This window comes from Boleophthalmus pectinirostris, unplaced genomic scaffold (assembly GCF_026225935.1).
Source record: "Boleophthalmus pectinirostris isolate CB_2022bp ecotype Guang Dong unplaced genomic scaffold, ASM2622593v1 HiC_scaffold_6, whole genome shotgun sequence".
In the NCBI taxonomy this organism is placed as follows: Eukaryota; Metazoa; Chordata; class Actinopteri; order Gobiiformes; family Gobiidae; genus Boleophthalmus; species Boleophthalmus pectinirostris.
Window position 1 is genome coordinate 31,257,850 of NW_026571447.1, and position 27,209 is coordinate 31,285,058.

General features: G+C 40.7%; 1 protein-coding gene across 1 annotated transcript in view; it reads left to right on the forward strand.

The window, feature by feature from the left end:
• The window catches only part of clstn3 (calsyntenin 3), a 101,534-nt gene that overhangs the window by 49,179 nt on the left and 25,146 nt on the right, over positions 1-27,209 (forward strand). The window contains exons 6-13 of the mRNA XM_055163796.1: positions 2,454-2,603; positions 6,128-6,313; positions 8,101-8,388; positions 13,219-13,331; positions 15,449-15,608; positions 22,504-22,551; positions 24,151-24,299; positions 25,800-25,948. Of these exons, the coding sequence (XP_055019771.1) occupies positions 2,454-2,603; positions 6,128-6,313; positions 8,101-8,388; positions 13,219-13,331; positions 15,449-15,608; positions 22,504-22,551; positions 24,151-24,299; positions 25,800-25,948 (1,243 nt within the window). The remainder of the gene's footprint in view (positions 1-2,453; positions 2,604-6,127; positions 6,314-8,100; positions 8,389-13,218; positions 13,332-15,448; positions 15,609-22,503; positions 22,552-24,150; positions 24,300-25,799; positions 25,949-27,209) is intronic.

A 27,209-nucleotide genomic window follows, 5' to 3' on the forward strand; every position in this document is an offset into this window, starting at 1 on the left:
TCCGATTTAAAATTGGGGTTACAAACTTTAAAAAAAAAAAAAAAAAAAATGTAAATGAGTATGTTCCTCCATAGAGTATATTACAAATGCATCGCTTTGTGAAAAAATGAGTCAGCTGCACTCTGTCTGCAACTAATAATAACACTTTTTTTTATTTCTATTTAACTATTTATGTTTTATATTTGTATTTTTAAGTCGCGCACGCTCTTAAAAATTGCACATTTGAGTATTAACAATAGTAACAATGAGAGATTCAGACGAGTTAAAATGATTTCAATACCTACTTTCTCCTGCGGTGTGAAAATCAGGGACCCCAGCTTCAATAATAATCATAATAATATTCATGCCTTTGTATTTTATTGCTTTTTACAACTTTCAAGACTCTCAAAGCGTTCAACTTTAAACATTCACGCCGAGCCGAGACGTGTGAAGTGAAGTAAACACAACTACTCTGCGTATTCTCTGAGATGAGTCTGGGCGCACATTTTTTAAACACATCTCTGAACATTAACATTCACGAAAAAAAAAAAAAAAAAACACTTGAAAATGAACCGCTAAACTACGGCGAGAATCTCATGCATTTCAGAGCGCGTTCGCAGAAGTCAAAACTACAAGGTTATCGGGTCTTAATAGATAAAAAGAAGACTCCATGGCGACGGCATATTTTGCTTTCTGCCGAGGACGTGATTTTTGCATAAATAATTACCGCCTTTGTGATTTTGCTAATTGCGTCTATTCCAACGTGCACTTTAATTCAATCTTGTTTTTAGCTCTAGTAACGTTATTCAATAATGTCGTCCATGAAAACTGTATGTGCTTGTTTTATGAAGCTCTATTACTCACACATAATGACTAATGCCGCTATTTTTGTGCTTTTTATTTTCATATTTCTCTCTCTCTCTGCTCTCTCTTTGTGTTTCTTTCTCTGTCTTTCTCTCTCTCTGTCTTTCTCTCTTTGTCTTACTCCATCTCTCTCTCTCTGCTCTGTGCCTTACTCTCTTTCTCTCTCTCTATATATATGTCTTTCTTTCTTTCTTTCGTTCTGTTTCTCTCTGTTTCCTTTCTCTGTCTCTTTCTCTCCCTCCTGCTTTCTCTCTCTCTCTCTCTCTCTCTGCCTCTCTTCTCTCTCTGTTTCTCTTTTCTCTATATTGTCTCTCTTTCTGCTCTCTCTGTCTCTTTCTCTGTCTCTTTCTCTCCCTCCTGCTTTCTCTCTCTCTCTCTCTGCCTCTCTGTTTCTTTTTCTCTATCTCTCTTTCTGCCTGTGCCTCACTCTCTCTCCCCCTCTCTCTGTTTGTCTCTCTACTTCTCTATCTGTCTCTGTTTCTTCTGTTTCTCTCTCTCTGCCTCTACCGAACTTTTTTCTCCCCGTCTTTGCCTCTGTCTCTCTCTCGCTCTCTCTTTGCCTCTGTCTTACTCTGTCTCTCTCCCTCTCCCCCCTCTCTCTCCTCTCTGTCTGTCTTTATCACTCTCTCACTCTTTCTCTGTCTGTCTTTCTCTGTCTCTTTCTCTCCTTCTCACTTTCTCCCTTTCTCTCTCTCTCTCTGCCTCTGTCTTACTATCTCTCTCTCTGTCTTTCTCTCTGTTTCTCTCTCTCTGCCTGTGCCTCACTCTCTCTCCCTCTCTTTGCCTCTGTCTTTCTCCCTCTCTCTTTCTCTCTTTACCCCTCTCTCTCTCTGTCTGTTTTTCTGTCTGTCTTTGTCTCTCTCACTGTCTGTCTCTTTCTCTCTCTCTCTCTCTCTCTCTCTCTCTCTCTCTCTGCCTCTGTCTTACTATCTCTCTCTCTGTCTTTCTCTCTGTTTCTCTCTCTGCCTGTGTCTTACTCTCTCCCTCTCTCTGTCTTTGTCTCTCTCTCGCTCTCTCTGTCTTACTCTCCCTTTGTGTCTCTGCCCCCCATCTCTCTTTCTGTCTGTCGTTCTTCCTTTCTCTGTCTCTCTCTCTCTGTCTTTATCGCTCTCTCACTCTTTCTCTCTCTCTGTCCGTCTCTCTCTGTCTTCCTTTCTGTTGCTTTCTTTCCGTCCCGCTTTCTCTCTTTCTCTCTCTCCGCCTCTGCCTTACTATCTCTCTCTCTGTTTGTCTCTTTACCTCTCTCTCTGTCTTTCTTTCTCTATTTCTCTCTCTCTCTACCTGTGCCTTACTCTTTCTCTCCTTCTCTCTATCTTTGTCTTTGCCCCTCTCTTTCCCTCTCTGTCTTACTTTGTGTCTCTGTCTCTCTCCCTCTCTCTTTCTCTCTCTCTGTCTTTATTGTTCTCTCATTCTTTCTCTCTCTATCTCTCTCTCTTTCTCTCCCTTTCTCTCGGACTCCCTGTCCCTCTCGCTCCCTCTCTCTGCCTCTGTCTTACTCTGTCTCTTTGTGTCTCTCTCTCTTTGTCTTTATCCCTCTCCCCCTCTCTCTGTTCCTCTCTTTCTCTCTCTATGTCTCTCCCTCTCCGTCTCTTCATCTGTTAATTCTTCAGGTAACATTAAAAACACGGAGCCGTTGGACTCGAAGCGGCAGCGCGTTCACACTTTCTGGGTGACTGCGTTCGACTGCGGGAAGAACCGAGCCCAGGCCGACGCTCAGGTGGTCGTCACAGTCAAACCGTCCTGCAAACCCGGCTGGATCGGTAACCACACTTTACACTTTTTATTGTCTTCCAATTAAATGTTTAATATTTTTACCCGCTTTAGGACAATGGAGGATATTGAGCTTTTGCACCTTGATATATTTATGTAAAAGCTGCTCGCACATTGATTAATCTGCACGAATTAAAACGTATCGAGAGAAGATTATTGTCAACAAGTTTTTATAATAACAAATAACAAAATAACAAATACACTGTGAAAAAGCTTGGCCAAAATTTAAGATATAAACACTTAAATCTATCAGAAAATGACTTAAAAGTATTGAAATTATCTGTCCATGCAGCAAGATCAATTTACTTGACAAGTTACCTTAAAATAAACAACCTCTAAACTAGAATTAAACCGTCTCAGAACTAGTGTGTAGATAATAAATGTAGTGCATGAAGTGTAGTGTACATGATTGATTTAAAGCAGACCTATTATGCAAAATTGATGGTGATACACGTAGGATTCACCAGTGTCACATTGTCCTTTTTGTACAAATATTGTGTTGTTTTTAAGATGGATATTGCATTTTAAAATTTGCAGATTATAACATATTGATTCACCGGTGCCATAGATTAGAGCTTGATATCAGACTCAAGCACAATATGTGTTCTTTAAGTAATAATAAACACTAAACACAGGTCTAAACTAGTGATGGGCATGATGAGTCGATTAATCGATAATTGATCATTAAGAATTTCCTCAATTACGTTCATTTTTAATGGACAAACCAAATGTAGGTTGCTGTGTGTAGCTTGACCAAACAGGAGACCATACATGTGTCTCTCTCCACTCAGAAGGAGCGAGACACAGTCCGCCTGCAACGTACTGAAGCACAAATGCGTATTTAACGATGACTTGTACAAGAAATTCCACACTTTCCGTTGCGTTCGGGACAAGTGTGAGTCCATGTGCACAGTGTATAAAGCAGCACATATGTTTCGGTGTCCAGAGGGAAAAAGTTTTGCCAGGTGAGATTCGCGCAATGTCGATGACGAGTCCCCACCTCCCTCCCCCCGTACGGTGTCCTGGTTTTGACAAATGCAAATATGGTCACACTAACCTGTATTCCACTGCGTCGTGTCGCATCAGCGCACAAGAGCTGTTTTTTTTCTTCACTTAATTTATGCAAATTAGAGATGCGGTTTTAAGTTTTGTTTATGTGAGACTTGCGCATAGCTGCATTAAACACATTATAATGTCAAACGAGCTGATGTGGCTCTAGAGTGGTTATGGTTTATATGTCATAAAGTTGAATTTATTTATGCAGATTAGTAGTGCAGATAGTAATAATAATGATGATAAATTTTAATATAAAAAACGTTAATGATGTCTAAACAGCTGAAGGCAAGGCAAGTTTGTTTGTGTAGCACAATTCGTACACAAAGTAATTCAAAGTGCTTTACAGAATAAGAAATATATTAAAATCATAATAAAAACAAATCAAAACATAAATAATCATAAAGATTAAAATTAAAAAAGAGAGACATAAATTAGAGAGAAGAGAAAACCTTTCAGTTATTTGCACAGTTAAACAGAAATGTTTTGAGTCTGGATTTAAACCACATCACAGAAGAGTCTGTCTCACATGTTCAGACTGTTCCAGGTTTTAGCTGCATGAACCTGAAACGCTGACTCCCCTTGTTTAGTCGTGACTCTGGGCACCAGCAGGAGGTCGGTCCCTGAGCTCCTCAGAGTGTGAGATGGTTCATATGACACTAACATGTCACAGATGTACTTTGGTGCTCGGCCATGGAGACACTTGTACAAGCAGAGCTGCTTTAAAGTCTATTCTCTGAGCCACAGGAGCCAGAGCAGAGACCTGAGGCTGAAAAACATCCTATAAAACATCATCAGTGGATTTCTCAACAGCCATTTGAGAACCACTGAACTAAAATATAAGATAAAAATTCAGTGTTAAAGATTTCCATATGGAACATGTCAGTAATTTTAGCGTTTTAATGGGTTTAAGAATTACAGAATAACTAATGTTGTCAGGTTAAACTGTGCACTACACTGATACAGTTTTCTAACTTGACCGTACAGTTTAACCTGCGCACACTGTGACCTGATAACACTCGTTATTCTGTTATTCTTGAACAGCTCTTTGCTAATTACAACCAATTTACCTGCTATTTTTATTCAGTTATTCAAGTTTTTGTTATAACCACTGCATTTTTTTTTTCACTTGTGACACTGAATGTGACATTGCTCAGGTGTAAAACCAGGACTCAGCCAGAACTGAACCAGGAATCAACCAGGACCTAAACACCTTAACAAGGACTAAATCAGGGACTAAACCAAAACTAAACCAGGACTAAACGAGAACTCAACCGGCCCTAAACCAGGACTCAATGAGGACTTAACCAGGGACTAAACCAGATTTAAAGCAGAATTAAACCTTGACTCAGCCCGAACTAAACAAGGAATCAACCAGGACCTAACCAGGACTTAACAAGGATTAAATTAGGGACTTAACCAGGACTAAATCAGAACATAACCAGGATAAATCAGGACTAAATCAGGACTCCACCAGGACCTAACCAGGACATCAGGGACTAAAAAAGGACTAAACAAGAACTAAACTAAGACTAAACCAGAACTAAACTAGGACCAAACCAGGATTTAACCAGGACGTAACCAGGACTCAACCAGAGCTGAACCAGGAATCAACCAGGTCCTGACCACCTCAACAAGGACTAAACCAGGACTAAATCAGGGACAAAACAAAGACTAAACCAGAACTAAACTAAGACTAAAACAGGACTCAACCAGGGTAAACCAGGACTCAATCAGGCCTAAACCAGGGACTAAACCAGATCTAAACCAGGACTCAACCAGAACTAAACCAGGACTTAACAAGGACTAAACCAGAACTAAACTAAGACTAAACCAGAACTAAACTAGGACTAAAACAGGACTCAACCAGGGTAAACCAGGACTCAATCAGGCCTAAACCAGGGACTAAACCAGATCTAAACCAGGACTCAACCAGAACTAAACCAGGACTTAACAAGGACTAAACCAGAACTAAACTAGGACTAAAACAGGACTCAACCAGGGTAAACCAGGACTCAATCAGGGCTAACCCAGGACTCAACCAGGCCTAAACCAGGGACTAAACCAGACCTAAACCAGGACTCAACCAGAACTAAACCAGGACTTAACAAAGACTAAACCAGGGACTAAACAAAGACTAAACCAGAACTAAATTAGGACTAAAACAGGACTCAACCAGGCCTAAACCAGGGACTAAACCAGGACTCAAACTAGGAACTAACCAGGACTAAACAAGGTAAACCAGGACTCTAAACCAGGGACTAAACAAAGACTAAACCAGAACTAAACTAGGACTAAAACAGGACTCAACCAGGCCTAAACCAGGGACTAAACCAGACCTAAACCAGGACTCAACCAGAACTAAACCAGGACTTAACAAGGACTAAACCAGGTACTAAACCAGGACTAAACAAGGACTTAAGAAGGACGTTACTAAATCCAGTCCTGTGTATTTTTGCAGGTTGGACTAAGCGCGTTGAGTACACCCCTGGGTCCGGAAGCATCCCTCTGTTTCCCAGCCTGCACCTGGAGACCTGCGAGGAGACGGTTTGGAACATCCAGGCCACCGTAGAGCTGCAGACGGGACACATCGGGAAGGGCTGCGACCGCGACAGTTACTCGGACCGCTCCGTGCGCCGCCTCTGTGGTACGAAAAAGAGATGCTCCATACTAGTCCTCGTCACTGGTTTATTTTATACTAGTTTTAAAGTCTCAGTTTTCAAATAGAGAAAGATTTGATGATTTGATTATCACGAAAATCTGATTTGTCATGGTAATTTACAGCCACAATCACAAAAACAGTGTGAAAAACAAAACTACTGTAGTGCATTTTAAGCAGTTTGCAGCGGTCCAAAGTTATTCCACGCTTTTTTTTAACACATTCTTTCCTTCCTAATTATTCACTGTGGAGATTTTTCACAACTTTCTGAAGCCAGAGTGGAGTTTGCATTACTACAACGACAACCAGCATGTGAACAGCGCACCAGCAGTCCTTTCTGTTTTGTGAATGATAACAGTGATTTATTATTAGATGCAGACTGTGGCCTCATTTTGACCTGAAGAGCTGAACGTTTTAGCACAATTTGGAATGAAATAAGCGGTCCTGAGCCAAATAGTTGTGTTTGTGGTGGATTAGAATTCTTTGCAAAAGGGGACAACACAGAAGGAACAATGGCGGTTCAGTGATGCGCAGAGTTTGGCGCTCCCAGACAGAGAAATGACAAGGTGACAAATACAAATACAAGTGAAAGTACTGAAACAGGAGAGGATCTGATGTGTTTTTCCATTACACTGCTTTAACAATATACACTACCAGTCAAAAGTTTGGACACACAGTCTCATTCAATGTTTTTTTCTTCATGTTTACTACTTTCTACTTCAGAAATCAAATCAATCATCAAATCAAAGTATCCAGTGAAGCAAACCCTTGGCCTTTTCTCAATGACAAAAGTGCAAGTCAGGGTTCAAGTTTATATGGGTTTATATTTTGTTTACTACCATATTTTTCGGACTATAAGGCGCACTTAAAATCCTTGAATTTTCTCAAAAATCGACAGTGCGCCTTATGTATTAATTCTGGTTGTGCTTACTGACCTCGAACTGATTTTATGTGGTACACGGCGCTCGAAAATCTGTCAAAATGTTTTAGTATGACTTTGGTAAGCTATGAAGCCGCACCACTTGATGGATTGACAGAGCATTATGGCTACCATAGTCAGGAGACACAAGCTGACAGCATCAGGGCACAAGGAGTGAGCTGGGGTTTTTTTTTCAGAGCTTATAGTTTATGCAAATTAGCCGTGTGGTTTTCAGTTTCGTTTCTGTAAAATGTAAACAAATGTGTGCAAAGCTGAATCAAACACATTATTACTCATTGTATATTTGAGTCATCCTCGAAGGAAATAAAAATCCAAACTTAAATGATCCACCCACATTCACATTCATAACACACATTCACCCAGACAGGGAGGCAACGCCGGGCAAATTATCAATCAGTCAATCAATCAAACTTAATTTATAAAGTGATTTTCATACAAAAAAAATGCAACACAAAGCGCTTTACAAATTACACCGTGATCTGCCAATGGATCCTGGACGCCTGGACTAAGGATCAGTCTCAAGTGTCGTCCGTTTGTTTCGTTTAATGCTACTTATAATCTACTGCGCCTTATTTATGAAAATAGATGAGAGAATTCAACATTATTGATATTGTGCCTTATAATCCGGTGCGCCTTATAGTCAGAAAAATACGGTACATTCCATATATGCCAGTCATAGTTTTGATGCCTTCAGTGAGAATCTACAATGTAAATAATCATGGCAGTAAAGGAGAAAAATAAAGACAAATTTCACTTTATTACAAGATTATATAATAAAATACAATGAAGAAGTGTTTCCAGTACCAACAAAACAATATTTTCTTTCCTTGCCCAGGCGCTGTGAGGGGAGAAGTGGACCTCCTGCCCCCTCCGTCTCCTGCTGCCAACTGGACCTCAGCTCTGCCCACCCTGCCCTCCTCCGACTCCTCTCTGGTCTTCTCCTTTAACGGGTCGAACCATGTGGCCGTGGTACCGGACTCCGTGGTGTCCAGTCTGTCCGGAGACCACTTCACTCTGCAGCTGTGGATGAGACGAGGAGGGGCCAACGTCCAGGCCAGCGCCTCCCAAACCAGAGGCAACCGCAGAGAGGAGGAGATCATCGTCTGCAGCACGGTCAAGAATGGTACGATCCAAGCACTGAAATAATAATAACGCATTTTGAGACACTCCAAAGCACTAGACTTTAAGAGCACAAAGTGATAAATTAGTGATATAAAACAATTGTACTTGACTTATTGTTGCATTCAGACTCACACACACTCCACATGTAAACTACAAAATCTGGAACTAAACCTGGACTAGAACAGGACCAAACACTAGGACTAGACAGGCACCAAAGCAGGACCAAACCAAGACAAGTCTGAACGCAGCCTGAATGTATTATCCATTGGTTCTAGTGATAAAAAATGTGTGACTGATAAAAAGTTAACCCTGTGTGAGTGATAAAAATGAACCCTGTAGTGCTGCCATAACAATTAACATTTTAAACCAATTAAACCAGTTGACAAATGCTTAAAATTACGCCTAAAAACAGGAAGCTGAGATGATGGAAATAGAATAAGATCTGGAAGATGAACCAAAGATGGTGCTGTGTTGTTTTCAGGCGCCTGTACGCATTCACCTGAAAGTCCAAACATTTTTTTTCTTCAGCATTACTTCCTCAACACGAGCTCAGAGAGGGACTAGGCTAAATCCGTTCAAGTCAGTGCTCGGCGAGGTACTTCCGGTGGCTCTGGGCAGATCGAGCATGTGCAGTAGTGTCTTTTCTCCCGCGGGCAAACGGCAATGCACACGAGCGCACGCACAGAGCACAGTCTTGTGTATCACGTGATCGCTTTGACCAATCAGAGCTAGAGCGGAGCTAGAGCGGACCCAGAGCGGACCCTGGACCCTAGAGCGGACCCAGACGGACCTAGAGCGGACCCAGAGCGGACCCTAGAGCGGACCCAGAGCGGACCCTAGAGGGGACCCTAGAGCGGACCCTAGAGCGGACCCAGAGCGGACCCTAGAGCGGCGACCCTAGAGGGGACCCTAGAGCGGACCCTAATAGAGCGGGACCCAGAAGTGGACCCTAGAGCGAGCGGACCCAGAGCGGACCCTAGAGCGGGACCTAGACGGACCCTAGAGCGGACCCAGAGCGGACCCAGAGCGGACCCAGAGCGGACCCAGAGCGGACCCTAGAGCGGACCCTAGAGCGGGACCCAGAGCGGACCCAGAGCGGACCCTAGAGCGGACCTAGAGCGGACCTAGAGCGGACCCTAGAGCGGACCCTAGAGCGGACCCTAGAGCGGACCCAGAGCGGACCAGAGCTAGAGCGGACCCAGAGCGGAGGACCTAGAGCGGACCCAGAGCGGCCTAGAGCCCTAGAGCGGACCCAGAGCGGACCCCTAGAGCGGGACCCCAGAGCGGACCCTAGAGAGGGACCCTAGAGCGGACCCTAGACGGGACCTAGAGCGGACCAGAGCGCGGACCCAGAGCGGACCCAGAGCGGACCCTAGAGCGGACCCTAGAGCGGACCCTAGACGGAAGAGCGGACCCAGAGCGACGAGCCCCAGAGCGGACCCTAGAGCGACGGGACCTAGAGCGGACCCTAGAGCGGACCCAGAGCGGACCCAGAGCGACCCACGGACCAGAGCGGAAGAGCGGACCCTAGAGCGGACGAGCGGACCCTAGAGCCTAGAGAGGGGACCCTAGAGCGGACCCTAGAGCGGACCTAGAGCGGACCCTAGAGCGGACCCTAGAGCGGACCCTAGAGGGGACCCTAGAGCGGACCTAGAGAACTGAAGGCTTTTTAGCAGAGTTTTTGAGTTTATGATCTAAAAATTGGTAAAAATCACCAACAAATCTGACATTTTTGAAAGTTGTAGGTGCCCTGTCAGCCGGACACGAGCAGTTTATGATTACATTGTGCTCTATGAGAAAAATCTTGTCTCAGCCCAGGGGATTTTTTCCGCTGTGGTACCCGTGAGTGTCACTACGTCAACTGGAGGCAACTACAAGCAGCAACACACTATCCAGATATTTGAATAGATCCATGGCTAAATCTTACAGAGCTAACTTTTATTAATTGAGAACAATCCCTACAAAAACCCACCTTTGTGAAAGCTTTCGATTCCCCGTCAGCCAAACATGGGCCGTTTGAATTCACAAATAATGCATTGTGTTCTGGGTGAATTCTTTCTGGGCCGGAGCTCCCGGGAGCTGCAGTACCTGGAGCAGCTTCTACTTTTTATAGATCCACGACTAAAACCCATGAACAGATGTACTAGGAGTCATGAACAATATATTATCCCATTTCTAAACTGTATGGAATAATGTTTAGTCACGTGACGACATACTATGAAAACATTATACCTAAAAAGACGTCCAAAGCAAAACAAACGATGCAAAATGGAAAAAGCAGATTAAAAAAATTCAGATTCTAATGAAAAATTGTCAAAATTTTAAAAAAGCAAAGTAACTAAAAACCATCTCATCCATTTTAACATCAAAAGCTTCTTGTTTGTAACTTTCTGAATGTGAAAAGCTCTTTGAATTAAACATTTTCCTTTAAAATTCCTCGTACGCGCAATAAAAGTCAAAAAAATAAACTGAAGTGTTTACTACTCAAAAGGTGCTGTTGAAAAGCACACTTAACCCCAAAAACTGTTCTGGCCATAATAGTACTACAAAAAGACAGAAAAACATGATTATACCGGCGTATTGTGTGTACATGTCAGCAATTTAAGATTTGAATGGAGCAGGTATTACTGAAGACAGATTTTAAATTACAGATTGAACAACAGTGAGGTTAAAATAAACAGGTTTGTAGAAATTGGTCACCTGTCTCGCCGCACGACCTTCTGTTCAGGAAAAGTCTACTAGAGTATTGGTATTTTCAGGTCTACATGAGATATTTTTAATTAAAACAGTTAAACAGTGGTTGCATTTGATCAATTATCATATCACCTTGAGAGTCCCAGGTTGAGTCTAATCTCCGAGGCTAAACAGGACTGGTAATTGGACAGGAAACCAGCTGTTGTTGTGTCCTTAGGCAAAATACTTCACCCACATTGCTTGATATGTCTGTAGTGTGTGAATGATGGTTGTCTGGGCAGCTGTTGCAGATGTTTCTTACCATCACATCTGGAGTGAATGAATAACAGGGACACAAGATTAATTGCAATGAAACCAAAATTTGAAGGGACACAATTTGCAACGAAGATTTAAAATTTTGAAGCACCATAGTTTCCTCCACACTCAACTGAACCATACACTACAAAAACTAAAATAAGTGAAAGTGACGAGTGAAAGTTTTATTTTTTGAGTAAATTTCACTTGAAGTAAAATTATCTACCAATGGAGCAAGAGTTTTTGCTTACTTGAAGGGACAGTCCTGAATTTTGGACATAGGGCCTCATTTCCTGTGTGTTGGAGACGTGTGGAGACACTTTTTTAAATATTCCATCCAGTCCTTGTATTTGCAGAAGTCGCTGGTGCTAGGCTAGTGCATGTCAATGGCCATAGTTATCCTGCCACTAAAAACAGTCTTACCCACTCCACAAAACACCTGAAGCAAATCTATTATTACGCCAGACTGTCGATGTGAATGTCTGTGTTGATAGAATACCATATTTTCTGCACTATTAGGTGCTCTGGAGCGTCATTAAATGGTCTATTTTCGAACTTTTTTCACAAATAAACCGCACTAGACTTTAAACGAAACACAACAGTTGGATGGGTCAGTGGGACTTTGTTTGTGTTTGTTTGTGGCGTTCACGGTGACTCTGGGCTTCTGGGCGTTTGTTCGTTGTGGCGGTGTAGGGAGTTGTGTCTAGAAGTGGACCACATTTGCACTCGCTTTTTTGGTTTGTTCCTCTCGTTCCTTCGTTCCTCGTTCGGCGTGGAGTGATGAGTGTGGCTGTGGGTGTTTTTCGTTGCGCGGTCGCTGTCTGCTTCGTGCGTGTTTGCGTGCGCTGCGGGTGGTGCGGCTTTGTAGTTTACTGAAGTCGTGCTGGGACACCCGAGTGGATTCGTGTATAGGGCGCTCTGGATTGTGGGGAGCGCAGTCTTTTTTGATGGGATTGGAGGCTTAAGAGCGCGTCTAATAGCCCGGAAAATACGATAATTTTAGAAGTAAAACCAGCCTTGCATTTGAAGGATTTATGTCTGAGCAGCAGCAATGAGTTGTACTAACTGACAGAAAGTTTGGCAGCGGCGGACTGATATATGAGAAAATAGTCCCTCAACATGCGATGATTCATGTGATGCAAGGTTAGTTTTATTTCAAACATTATTCTGTCAACACAGACATTCACATCGACAGTCTGGTGTAATAATTGTTTTGCTTCGGGTGTTTTGTGGAGTGGGTAAGACTGTTTTTAGTGGCAGGATAACTATGGCCATTGACATGCACTAGCCTAGCACCAGCGACTTCTGCAAATACAAGGACTGGATGGAATATTTTAAAAAGTGTCTCCACACGTCTCCAACACTCTGGCTCACTAGGAAATGAGGTGCTATGTCCAAAATTCTGAACTGTCCCTTTAAAACATGAAAATACATAACGACTCTTGACACCGAGAATGAAAAAGAAAATCAATCGTTGCTTGAATTTAGAAAAACACTCCATTGGTAGATCATTTTACTTGTCGAATCTACTCAAATAAAGCAAAATGTTCTTAATTTAAGTCATTTCAACTTAAATAGATATTGCTTTTTGCGGTGTAACTTAGACTCCATAAACATGTTCTTAGTTTGTCAGTTCATATTTCAGTGTTTTTGTAAATTCTTCTGAACCAGTCTAAACTCTGAACAGAATCCTTTCACTAAAACATCAATTGCAGATTTAATCGCAGTCCTCAGAAAATCACAGCGAGATATTTTTCCCAAATCGTTCAGACCTAATGAATAATGCACCAGACACCACCACTTAAAGCTTCACCCTTAATTTGACCTTGTGTTGTGTTTTCAGACGACTCCTTCTCGCACTATTCCCTGTCTGTGCACGGCTGCAGACTCTCGCTCTTCTATTGGCCCGATGTTTCTGCTGCTCGCCCCGTCAAGTTCCTCTGGAAACTGGAGCAGGTTCTTATATATATTCATATCTTCCTTATAGCCGACATTATACTATTTTATATTTCACCGTTCTTTAAGATTGAACTTCAAAATGTCCACTGTCCATCTGCAGATTTCGTGGAAGCATAAATAATAGATCTTATCACTAATATCAGGATTAACATTTTTACTTTTTTAGCTATTTCTCATTTAAAGGTGCACTGTGTAACTTTTCGGATGGCGATATGTCTACAATGTTCTACAGTATGGCACAAAACTGATGTCTCAAGCGTGTATTTTATTACCTGTTTTTGTCGCTGTGGCTTGAAAAACTCTTACCGTGAGTGTAAGTGTTACCTGCTTGTTTCCGTAGCGATAGATTTAGGTTTAATGTCATATTGTGAAACATTCCAGGCAAAGTAATAACACGGAGATGAGCAAATGGCAGACTCTCCACCAAAGAAGTTGCACAGTGTACTTTTAAATGCCATGATCGATCAATAGACCTTTTTCACACTGACCGGAAGTGTCTCGCTTTAGGTTTGCGGAACTTCCAGTTAATGGTTTTCTGTGGCAAAATGTCCGTGGAAATGTCTGGCGTATTTTCCACCACAAAGAACAAAAATGTGGTTGTTTGCTGCAGGTGTTCCTGTCAGTAGGAGCAGGTAGAGGGTGTTCTTGGAAAAAGGATCAGAACTCAAACACGGCGGATTCCAGGCACTCCAAACAAGTAGAAAAAGTAAAAAATATAGTCAAAAGGCCTTTATTTGAACGGCCAAAGCCAACGTGTTTCAACCTTAACTGGTCTTCATCGGGGCTTAATTTTCCACCAGCTTCATAAATCTGCCCCATCACTAAATCTTCATCCAACAAGGTCGACATAGGATAAACATTCTGTCCATGAAGAATTTATCCACAACTACGAAGGTAAGAACGACGAAAGCTTAAAGGCGAACAACGACGACGCATTAGTGAACTACTCCTGAACAAAACTAACATTATGATCATGAATAAAATATAAGCAACTTGTTAACTCAGACTGATTATAGAATTAAAATTAAAAATCGATTTCATGATGTAGATATTAGCAGAGGCAGAGCGATTTGTGTGAGATTTGTTCGAATGCGAGACATCTCTAGGATACCGTAATGTTGGTTTTGCTCAGTAGATTATTTTAGATTAGAAAAGTTCACTATTGCGAAAAGAGTTCAACAGGAATCCATCTGCTGCTCAAACTCAACTCTTTTAATGACTCAAAACCAATACTGTGTGCTTTTTTATCCTTTTATTGAGAGTCTTTTAACCTTTTCTTTTACTTGCTGGTTTTATGGTTTGTCAGTCAAAGACAACAACAGCCTGAACAACATTGTAAAAACGAGCTCAAAGACAATAGATGTGCAAAACCTCGACTCTTTATGGAGCAGGCAGGTGCTCCAGAAGGCCAAATGTGTTACTCGCAGCACAGATCACATTTTAAAAGAAAGGTTCTCCCTGTTGCTCTCTGGGAGGCACTGTCTTTCCCCCCTTTGTGCCTCATTTGCACTAATGCTCAGCTCTTATGCCCATAATTGTACGAGCCCCTGACCTGTAAACAGAATTGCCTCTTGGTGATAAATAAAGTTTTCTAATCTAATCTACTGAGTAAAACTAACATTATGGTATCCTAGAGATGTCTCGCATTCGAAACTGCACAAATCTCTCTGTCTCTGCGAATATCTACATCATGAAATCGATTTTTAATTTTAATTTACTACAATCGGTCTGAGTTAACAAGTTACTTATGTTTTATTCATGACCATAATGTTAGTTTTGTTTAGGAGTAGTTCACTAATGCGTCGTCGTTGTTCGCGTTTAAGCTTTCGTCTTTCTTACCTCGATAGTTGTGGATAAATTCTTCATAGGAGAATGTTTATCTTTTGTCGACCTTGTTGGTGATGGGACAGATTTATGAAGCTGGTGGAAAAATACACAAGACATTTCCACAGACATTTTGCCCTAGAAAACCATTAACCGAAAGTTCCACAAACAAAGGCAAAGGTCTATTAACCAATCAATCTGTCAAATTTGTCTAATCAATCAAGAGAGTCATCTAATTTCAACCGTGTTATTCTTAATTTTTGTCGTTTTTTTTTTTTTTTTTCCTGCAGGTGTGTGACAGCGAGTGGCACCACCTCTCTCTCAGCGTCCAGTTCCCCTCTGTGACCTTGTACGTGGACGGAGTGACCTTTGACCCCGCCCTGATCCACGACAACGGCGCCATCCCAAACCCCGCCCCCCGACAGAGGATGTTCATCGGAGCCTGCTGGGGTGAGTGCAACTAAACACGTGTCTTTTATCTATATGTTTGTTTATTAATCACATTTGAGAAACAGATAATGAAGTGCAGAGAGCAAGAAGTGTTTGTATTATCAATAATTGCAAAACCATATAATAGTGTCGTAGTACTTTAGACTGGCCTTGAGACCGCTTTTTTACAGTCTTGATCTTGTCTTGGACTCAAGTGCATTCGGACTCAGTCTTGTCTCGGTCTTGGTGGCACTTGGTCTCAGTCTTGTCTCGAACTTGAGGTCTGACACTTGATGATTGTGATCATATTTCATTACGACTGGTCAATGTCACTGCAAAACCAGAAAGATCATGTAATTGTAAATGTTAAGAACTTGAAAAAAAGCACTTGATTAAATTTGAGGTTGTATTCTGTAAAGTGCCAGTGGAAGTGGGATTAAAGAAGAACTTCTCAAACGATAGGTCAGGGTCCAAAAAAGGGGCACAGAGTGTTTAAGTGCAGTACAGTTTGCTTTAAATGAACATTAATCAGATCAAATTGAGATAGACGTATAAAAACATTGATATATATGTCTCAAAATAACTGTAAAATACAAATAAAACTAGGAAATGACAAAGATGGTCTTGATTTGGTCTCGATGGACCGTAGTCTTGGTCCTGTCTCGATTTCGACCTTTAAAAATCATGGTCTTGTCTCGGTCTCAACTCTCAGAGGTCTTGGTCTTGTCTCGGTCTCAACTCTCAGAGGTCTTGGTCGTGTCCTGGTCTTGGGTCCCTGTGGTCTCGGACTGGTCTTGGTCCCGATTGGTGCAGCCTTGACTACAACACGACATGTAATAGTAAAATATTTAAGTTGTACAACGCAGTAGATTTCATTTCTGAGCATTAAATCAAAATCGCCTCTTAACAAATCATCCTGTAACTTGACCTGATGGTTTTACCTGTTTGTCTCCATGCATATAGATAAGAATAATGCCATAGTGTGCAACATTTCAGACAAATCCATAATATCCAGATGGGGACAAGCTACACAGACCTCCACCTGAATTGTTACGTTTTGCACCTTTAAAGGTTGTATGGAGGATTTTTTAGTTTTTGTTTCAAATTGTCAATGAAAGTTTAAAATACCATTAGAGAGATGCAGCAGCCTTGTAATTATGATGACCAAAAAAAAAAAGAATGAAAATCTATCAACTGTGGACGTAGTGAGGCCGGATAAACATCAGCCAATAGATAACAAGGCTGTCTCATTTTCTATTGGCTGTTAGGTTGTCAGTCAAACTCCCTTCATTTCTAGTGTAACTGACTCGCGGCGTGCAGGGATTATGTGGTTTATGCAGCGGTTCTTAGAGGCTTTTTCAAACTGTAGCTTCCTCACAGTTCGCACAAAGTTTGTTGCGATGGCGGACGAGAATCCACGACCAGTTCGCCGCAAAAGAAAATCCGTTTTTGAGGTCGATGAAAGAAGACGTTAAGGGGAAAAGGAGCGAAGACAAACTGAGGTGATTCTGAAGCAAATTATCGCTAAATTATTTTTAGACAGGTCACTTCAACAGTAATTCTGAACGGGCACTGGCTGTAAACAAGCGTGATTCCAAGAGTAAGGAGGTTGGAGGAGATGTTTCTACTGAAGGAACTGTGGAGGAGGGAGGTGGTGTCACGCATGCACAACATTTGAAAAAGGACTGTCACTGTATTTCTCTTTCCTTAACAAATCCTCTACACAACCTTTAAGAAAACTCATTTTTAAGTGTAATTCCTTTCTGCATCTGCTTGTAAAATCACCAGAATGTCACCGGTATCTATTTAATTCCCAGTTCTCAAAATGTACTCCAGCGATGTTAAGTATTTATCTCCCCCCCTTCTCCCCGGTCTCGCTGTCCTACATTGAGAAATAATGAACCGTTATCTCGAAACTGCACGCTTTTGTTATATCAGCCCTTTCGCCTCTTCACATTCCCACATTTTTGCACAATACAATTTAAAACTCGTCTCTCATCCCCTGCTCCAAACATAGAGATCTGGCATTTTCTCTCCATAAGCAGCAGCCAATTATGCCCCTCGTCATAAACCATCCGAAAACAATCTGCCCGGGCATTTCGCTCGCGCCCTCCCGCTCCTTCGTCACATTCACTCATCATTTGTGTTGATGCCTTTTGTCGTTGGGCTAATAATATAACTGACTTATCAATTATTCAGGGCAGCAGAACAAAAACACGCGGACCAGACGAGGAGCCATACACTGCAAAAATGTCATATCCAAACTCGGTTCAGATGACTTGAATTCAGAATGTCAGTCTGAGGTTATTAGATGTAAAGATGCACTGTGGACCTTTTCCGCTCTGTCGCATTCTTGTCTCCGCGGGAATGTTATTGCTTTGTTTACGATGTTCCGGCGCGCGCCACGGGGAAGTAATAGTAGTAACACTTTAGTTTAAGATTCACATTTAAATAGATTTTTGAGGTGGTGCTACTGAGGCATGTTTCAGTTTATTTTTGGGGGGTCTTCACTCAGAATTGGAGCTCAGTGAATTGTAATTTTTGATACCAGTCACAGACACGTCCATTGTTTTTTTACTACTTTTTTGTGATCAAATTTGTAATCAAGTGTTATCATTTGCAGTTACAATGGTCACTCGTTTATCGCCAGTGTTGGGAGTACTGTATTACTGTAATGCATTGCTTTTAGCTGTAACGCGGTAATGTTCGACATTACAGGAAAAAAAATAGTAATATTTTACTCGGTACAAATGTGAGTAACACGCTTTACAATGCTTTTTTAACCTGGATTGAAGTGGTGGGTTTTTCTTCATACAAATTCGCTAAAATCACCCCGGTGGAATCCTGGAGACGCGCTCGTGTAGACCGTCGGGTGACCACGAGCGAAAGGACCGGTGTAGAACTCCACGCTCCACGGGGCGAATCCCAGCTGACACCCGATCGCACCTTGCAGACACCCTGTTCGACAGACTCGGGGTTCTCTCAGGGGCGGTCCTAGTTTCCAAGTTCTAGTCCAATATTAGTCCTGGTTTGGTCTTGGTTTAGTCCTGGCTTAGTCCTTGTTTAGACCTGGTTTAGACCTGGGTCAGTCTTGGTTCAGCTCTGGTTTAGTCCTATTTTAGTCCTGGTTTAGACCTGGTTTAGACCTGATTTAGACCTAGTGTAGTTCTGGTTTAGTCCTCGGTTCAGTCCTGGTTTAGACCTAGTTTAGTCCTGGTTCAGTCCTGGTTTAGACCTAGTTTAGTCCTGGTTCAGTTCTGGTTTAGACCTGGTTTAGTCCTGGTTCAGTCCATATATGGTGCAAAAGTTCAGCATCTTCACAGTTATTTTGGTGAGAGTGACTTAAAAGTAATGCAATAGTAATGTAATGTTTTACATTTTAAATGCAGTAATATTGTAATCGAACCGAAGATTAATTTATTTCGTAATGGAACCCTACAGCAGGAGCAGTAAATGCAAAATTGCACCAAAAAATCTGCGAAACAGCGAGACCATGAAAGGTGAACTGCGATATAGCGAGGGACGACTGTATACATGTTCAATTTGGCATTGCACATCTTCCCTCTGTACAAAACAACTGCAAATTTTCTCCGTCAAAAGACATCAGCAGAAATTGTGTTATACATACTTGCTCTGGATGTGGTCTGAATTCATCCCTCGCCTACATTTGAAATACAATATGTTGTTACAAAAGTGACTTATTAACAGGCTTGTTTGTTGAGGTCAATCTTTGCATAAAAAAAGAAGTTACAAGTATGATTATTCACGGGAAAGTAGCAACACCACTTTATAAATGTTAATAAAGCTTTTTGTAAGTGTATTATTAACCCATCTTCTGTTATAATCAAATGAAGCATGTTTATTAAGATCTTGAATACGGCCCATGAGTCACTTAGTTTGTTGATACGCAGCTGATTAATGCTCACATGCTCCTATTTTAGTGGTAATAGCTAATTAACATTATAAAACACCTACAAATGAGAGTTAATGCTTTGTAAGTGCCTATAAACAAATGACAAGTCCTTTTATAGCCTTGCATATTCTTTACTAATGAAACTTACTTTAAAGCATTGCCCGTTTACTCAATTACAAGTTTTTATACATCAAATTATCTTCTTAATATGCATATGCATGTTTCCTCGCAGACCTGTCCGGTTACTTGGCCTATAGTATAACCTGCTTGTCTCCATGGTGATTTAATGGCATGTTTAATGGCATGTTTAATCTCTATATGTTAGGGGTGTAACAACATCCAAATCTCACGATATGATATTGTCGTGGTATGAACCTCACGGTACGATATTTATTGCGATATTGTGGGAAAGCTCATGTTGTGGTGGGGAGGCTCACGATGTAACAATATCCAAATCTGTCTGTACTATATTTTCAGGATACATATCTCACGGTACGATGTTTATTGCAATATTTTGTGAAGATTTACAAATAAACCTGTGAATATGCTACTTTTATCTCTTAAAATGCCTTGTGACAAGACTTAATCCAAAGAACTAAGACTTAAAAGTGTTAGAACTGTTATTTCTTCATGTAGTCTGCACTGAAATGGAGCAAAGGATCATGGTCTATGTAGTTCCCTCTGTCTTTTTTTAGCTATTGCTGCACCATAACTCTTAATTTAATCAAAGAGACTTGTAGTTCGATATATTGTGATGGTCCACGATGTTATTGTGAGAACTTTGACGATACGATATCACAATATTTCGGTTATTGTTACATCCCTGTATCAATATAGTACTTTTGGAGATGCACTGATCCAGCTTTTTCAGTTCTGATACTAATATCGATATTGAGACTTTAATTAGCTGTTGGTACCCGGTAAACATTAATCAGTAATCAACTAACTACAGAACTGCATCATATGAATAAAAGTATCAGTATCAGTATCAGTGCATCTGTTTTGCATTTATTTCATTCATAGGTGTTTATACTGCTCATATTACCTTGCAAAACATTAATTCTGTAAGCAAGGTCACCTGTAACTTAGCCTGGTACGGTCACTTGCTTGTTTCCATGGAGACTGATTGAGTTTAATGCTATACTTTGGAACATTCTAGGCAAAGCACACATCAGACATAGAAATCCATCAAGTAAATACATTTTAACAAGTCAAAACTACCGAAATTAAAATTATTCTTGAATTAAAGTCATTGTAACTTGTATAAATATTAATTTTGTGCAGTGTCGATGGCTGTTTTTCCTACACCACTGTTATCCTGGTGCTTGTGGTGGTGGTGGTTTAAAATTTAACTTGCGGTGCCAATGTCAATTAGCAGAAAACTGTTCACATGTACACAGGCATTCAGCGCTCCGTCTGCTGTGAAACCAACACATCTCCAGATAATGAGGAGGTTTGGCATCCACCAGCGTCTCACCATCACCACACCAAAGTTTTTACCAGCGAAACGTTTCTATTTGATTTTTAAAGGGCCCATATTACACCATTTTCTGATCTCAGTTATAATGTTATTTCCTCATCAAAAGTTTACCTCGAGTTGTGTTTTGTTTCATTCACATTCATTGTCTTAACACTCAAATCTTGCAAATTAGGCTGAGTGAAAACACTGTCAAACACACGGTGAAACACATCTTGTGATATCATGTTTTGACACAGGAAGTGCTCCATTGGCTTTTTAAACTTCATACACACCTCCATTAGAATCATTTGGATAATTTCAGCCCTGGAATTTCCCATCTCTACTGAACTAAAGGTACTAATAATAAAGGATTACTCAAATATGTGTGAATAAACAAAACACAACGCCAGGTCTGTTTTTGATGAGGTAACTGTTGTAACATGTCTTAAAGATCACAATGCAATGCAATTTCCTGTAGCTTAAATATGTTTTATGTCTCTAAGGCTCGCTACGCTTGTCTTGTTTGATCCTGACCTTGATGTAGACTTCGTTTTGATCTTGTTCTATCACTGGTTTAGTCTGAGTCTAATACAGGTTTCATCCTAGTTTAGTTCCAATCCCAAAACTGTGTGTATGCAAGCATGAACAGCACCTACATTCTTACTGTATTTTTTGGACTGTAAGTCGCAGTTTTTTCATGGTTTGGGTGGTCCTGTGACTTTTACTTTGGTGCGACTGATATATTAAAATTTTCACACTGAAGCCGCGAGAGGCTCTATTACTCCTGTACCTCTGTCACTTTGCTCTACTGTGCATGTGTCCTGCTGCAAGTAGTGAAACATGCAGCCGAAAACAGTAATCGAGCAGCAGAAAGAAAGTTTGGAGTGAGTGAGAAACTTGTGAGGGACTGACGGAAATCGGGGATGGAGAACACAACTTCACAGCAACCGGGAGGGTTAATCATGCAACTTTCGTGGAAGTCAATGGATGGGATTCAGAAAGGCCGGAATAATTCTAACTGGAACTGATGCTGAGTCTGATGACAGCTACACAGAAGAGGAGGTCCAGGAGTTGCTCAAAAGTGACACTGAGGATGAAGAATTGAATGGATTTAGTGATTTGGAGTGAGATGGAGAGTTTGGTAAACTTGTTCTGTTCTGTTGTTTATGCTATAGTTATCTGAAGAACTGTTCATATGTCACTTTAACAGCCTGTTTTTCTCTGTTCTGTTGTTGTTATTTTAACTCGCCTTTCAAGATGAAATGTCAGTTCCTGATCTCTGATTTTATCAAATAAATTTCCCCCAAAAAGTGCGACTTGTAGTTCGATGTGACTTATAGTCCTAAAAATATAGTACAATAAATGTTTGCTGCTAAGATTTAGTAGTTGAGGGAGGAAAATCTGCATTACCAAAAATGTGTACAAATTCATAAATAAATTATCTCCAAATTCCATCCATTGGTTTGATCTGTTTTCCAGCCCAGTGTATTCCTGGCTCTATTCCCTGGACTCACTGTTTTGTTTTGCTTTTGTTTTTTTTCCAGAACCAGAGGAGGAGCCACGTGACATTGTCAACAACACCATTCCAGAGGGTGAACTTTCACCTTTTCTGTTTTACCAAAGGATTTTAGATTTTAGACTTAACCCTGGGGATCTTGGTTTTCAAATTGTGAAATGAAAACATCTGTTCAACTAGTTAGTTTTCACATCATTAACATGCAAGGGTTCTGGACTTGTGCACATCTTAAAAGGAAAAAGAAAATTGATTTGTATTACGCTTTTTGGACACTCGAAGATGTTTTACTTTGCATTATTCATTCACTCCACACCTGGTGAGTGGTTAGTATGAGTTTTTTAAGCTGGGGAATTATAAAAAGTACCCAAATATTTGCCTTTCTGAATAGCAACAGATCTGAACGCGGACTATATCAGGCATAAATTAAGGTTAAACAAGGTCAAAAAATAGATTAAATTAGCTCTAAAATGAAACTAAAATATGCACTTCAGTGGATTTGTCTCTGCGTGAATCAAATACTCAAATAATATAAACTGCAGAGGGCTCCTTGTATCACGAGTGATACATGCACCAGATTTTGAGAAACGCTGCTTTAAACTATTATATTACTTTGTGTAGTAGTACGAGAAGCAGAAGTAGTAGTAGTAGATGTAGTAGTACTAGTAATAGGTAGTAGCAGTAGTAGTTTTGTAAGATAGTGGAGTATGTGTGAGTGAGTGTGGAGTGAATGAATAATGCACTGTAAAGAGCTTTGTGTGTCTTGAAAGGCGCTATATAAATGCAATGACTAGTTAATTAATTAATTAATTAATAGCTGTAGTAGTAGTAGTAGTAATAGGACAATAAGATTAAAGTTAATCTTGAAAGTTAATCTTAAGTAGTAGCAGGAGTAGAAGTAAAATGAGTAGCAGCAGCAGCAGAAGCAGATGAAATAGTCGTGGTACTATTAGCAGTAGTAGTAGCAGCAATAGCAGTAGTAGTAGCAGCAGTAGTAGCAAGGCAAGGCAAGGCACGTTTATTTGTATAGCACAATTCGTACACAAATTCAAAGTCATTCAAAGTGCTTTACAAAATAAGAAATACGTTAAAATCACAATAAAAACTAATCAAAACAAATAATCATCATAAAAGTAAAGAGAGAGAGAGAGACATTAAATTAGAGAGAAGAGTGTGGAATGAAAACCTTGTTTAGTAGTAGTAGTAGTAGTAGTAGTAGGAGTAGGAGTAGGAGTAGTAGGTAGTAGAGTAGTAGTAGTAGGAGTAGTAGCTAGTAGTAGTAGTAGTAGTAGCAGTAGTAGTAGTGGTAGTGGTAGTAGTAGTAGCAGCAGGAGTAGAAGAAGAATGAGTAGCAGCAACACTACATGCAGATGAAGTAGTAGTATTAGTAGTAGTAGTAGGAGGAGGAGGAGGAGTAGAATGAGTAGCAGCAGATGAATTAGTAGTTGTAGTAGTAGCAGTAGCAGTAACAGTAGCCGTAGTTGTAGTCGTAGTAGTAGTAGTAGTAGTAGTAGTAGTAGTAGTAGTAGTAGTAGCAGTAGTAGAAGTAGTAGCAGCAGTAGTAGTAAGTAGTAGTAGTAGTAGCAGTAGCAGTAGCCGTAGTTGTAGTAATAGTAGTAGTAGTAGCAGTAGTAGTTAGCAACTACTATTAGCACTAACTCTGGTGTATTTTGTGTAGTGAAGTACGTGGGCGGTTACCACGGGCTGTTGTCGGGGGTGACGGTGCGCCCGGGCAGTGTGGAACCTCACAGTGTGGTGGAGTGTCTGTACGCCTGCAGGGAGGGGCTGGACTTCGGGGACCTGGAGACTCTGGGCTCCGGGATGAAGGTAAGAATAACTGAATCTAATGTTTCAGTCGCTCATTTCTCTGCTCTGAAAACCGCGCTGCCCTCTGCTCGCCGAGGGATCAGTTTGTGAATATTACAAGTGGGTAGCAAAAGAAGATTCTGTTAACAGGACAAAGGTTTTTTTAAGTGTGAATATAATCTGAAACTCAAGAGGCTTCTTCAGATCCAACATGGTTCTGGTTAAAGACTGCCCTAAATATGCGTCTGAAGGGAAGCGCAAACTGCAGTGAAACTAACCTAGTTTTGTTACTTACGATACATTTGATATAGTCCCTGTCTTGATGATACATTTCTGATGTTTGAATTTGATGTATTTCATATTATTTGTGCGTTTGGTTCTCAAAAATGACATGTTATCTTCTCAAATGTGTCTCAGCATTGTTATATTATCATTTATCATGAAGCTTTGTATCGCTTCATGGATGAAAAAGTGATGGATTCCGTAACCAGGCTGGAGCCACCTCGTGCCTCCACTCAATTTCATTTCTCTCCAGCGGCTAGGTCAGGAATTGGAATAGATGTTCACAAAAATCCCATAAGTCCAAGTTCGGGCAACAGTCAGTCATCGAAGAGTCATACATTCTGTGTTGGCAACGATTCCCGAGATCGAGGATTTAAAGCCGGAACAAAGAGAATGTTTGGTGAATTTTATCAAGGGAAAAGACGTTATTGTCCTTCTTCCTACGGGCTTTGGGAAAAGCTTAATATACCAGTTAGCCCCATTAGTGGCGCATTACATACGTTACGACCAAATTGCAGTAATTGGTTAAATTTAAAAAGTACCCGCCTACTGTTGAGCAAACGAATTCTAATGCGGCAAGATCACAGTTTCCATGAAGTAAAACCGGCTGATGAATCAGGCTAGTGATTCCCTGCACTATTGGGAGAAAAAAATCAGACTTAAGGCCTCCACACACTATAGAAGAATTTGCCAGATTTTGGCTGCGACTTGCTTCTCTTCGAGTTCAGAGAGTTGTTATTTGGTCGTGACGTATGTAATGCACCGGAAAGCTCAGTGGTGTCCAAGTAATTGCCGGCACAACAGCAAACAAAGCAGAGAGTGAACATGTCTGTCAACGATCACTGTCGTTTCTGCGAAGTGAACTTGCGAATTAAAGGTGTAATAAAAAATGAAAAGTTTGTATTTGACAAAGGAAGTCCAAAGGAGGATAGCATATGCAGGCTGATATCACAACTCGGGTTGGTTCAGCTCTTCACTGATTGGCCGATGCGCAGTCTACAACTTCTGGGGTTTTTGCAAATCGTCTAGTGTGTTCTGATTCTTGACCTAGTCGCTGGAGAGAAATGAAATTGAGCGGAAGCACTAGGTGGCACCAGCCTGTCTAGATATGATGATTGATATGACATGAAAGAGTCTAAAACTAAGGCTATAAGATTAGTCAACGAACTGGCTTTTCACATCAGTGTCTATGACGAGTTGTGTTTTGTATCATGACTAAAGCACTTTTTGATTGTCCAGGTGCACGTGAACCCGAGTCAGTCTGTGCTGGTTCTGGAAGGAGACGACATCGAGAGTTTTAACCGCGCCGTGCAGCAGGTCACATACAGGAACTCGCTGAGGTTTGCCACGCCCGGAGTCCGCCCCCTCAAACTCACCACCTCACTCAGGTAAAGCACACTACTGATGATTTCTGTTATAATAATTATTAAAAAAACATCTTTGAGCAGGGTCGCCTCACTCCAGATCTGACCTGTAAATTGGCCTGATGGAATCACCTGCTTTTCTCCATGAGACAGATCCGTTTAATTGCATACGCTACAAAAATGCTTGGCCAGAATTTAAGATATAAACACTTAAATTTATCAGAAAATGAGTTTAAAAGTAGTGAAATTATCTGTCCATTCAACAAGATCCTTTTACTTGTCAAGTTATCTTAAAATAAACGACCTCTAGACTAGAATTAAGCATCCTCAGAACCAGTAAGTGGATAATAAATCTGAAAACAAGATGAATAACCTGATATAAATTTTAAAATCCTGGCCAGATCAGAGAAATTTGCAGTGTGCGGTGGAAGATTCCAGACAAAAAAGCAATAACATCTCCACTGAAATAAGCAGATGTGGACCCTTTACCAGAAAAATTACATAGAGCTTACTTAATTTTTTAATCTTTGGATAAGTTTGCAATTGATTAATAATTGTGAACAGTGAACTGAAATGTAAATATTGGTGTTAACGTATTTTCTGGAAAAAGGAAAAGGGGGCAGATAACATAAGACGACTCTTCTTTCTGCTTCTTTTCATTCATTTCTTGTATGTTTGACGTCGTGACACTGTAAATGTCTTTTTATACTCTATGAATGAAATAAATAAATACTAGGGACGTAACAATATCCAAGTCTCATGATACCATATGAACCTCACTGTACGATATTTATTGCGATATTGTGGGAAAGCTCACGATATAGTGGGGAGGCTCAGGATTGTAACAATATCCAAATCTCTCTGATATTTTCCTGATATACATTTTACAGTATCATCATCTTTATTCCGGACTCATGGTCCATTTAAAAAACAGACAAGGACAGTGACATTACAAAACAATAAACATTCATGTTTTTAAAAGACAGATACCAGTGTCTCCACATGCTGGACTGACACCTTATTGCACTGAATCTCAAATTTGTGAGTGACATTATTATTTCATTGTCTGATTTATTCCGTCTGCAGATAAAACTGTACATTAAAATTCTTAGTGCAGCTTGCAAAGTGTTCACTCGAGCAGTAACAAACATTTCAGTCGCACTCATTCATCGTGGCCTCCTCAAAAGCACCCGTAAAGTGTCATTGTAGGCACCTGCAGTATTTGCAAACTGGCTTTTTTTATAATTAAGTATGATATTTATTGCGATATTTTGTGGAGACTTAC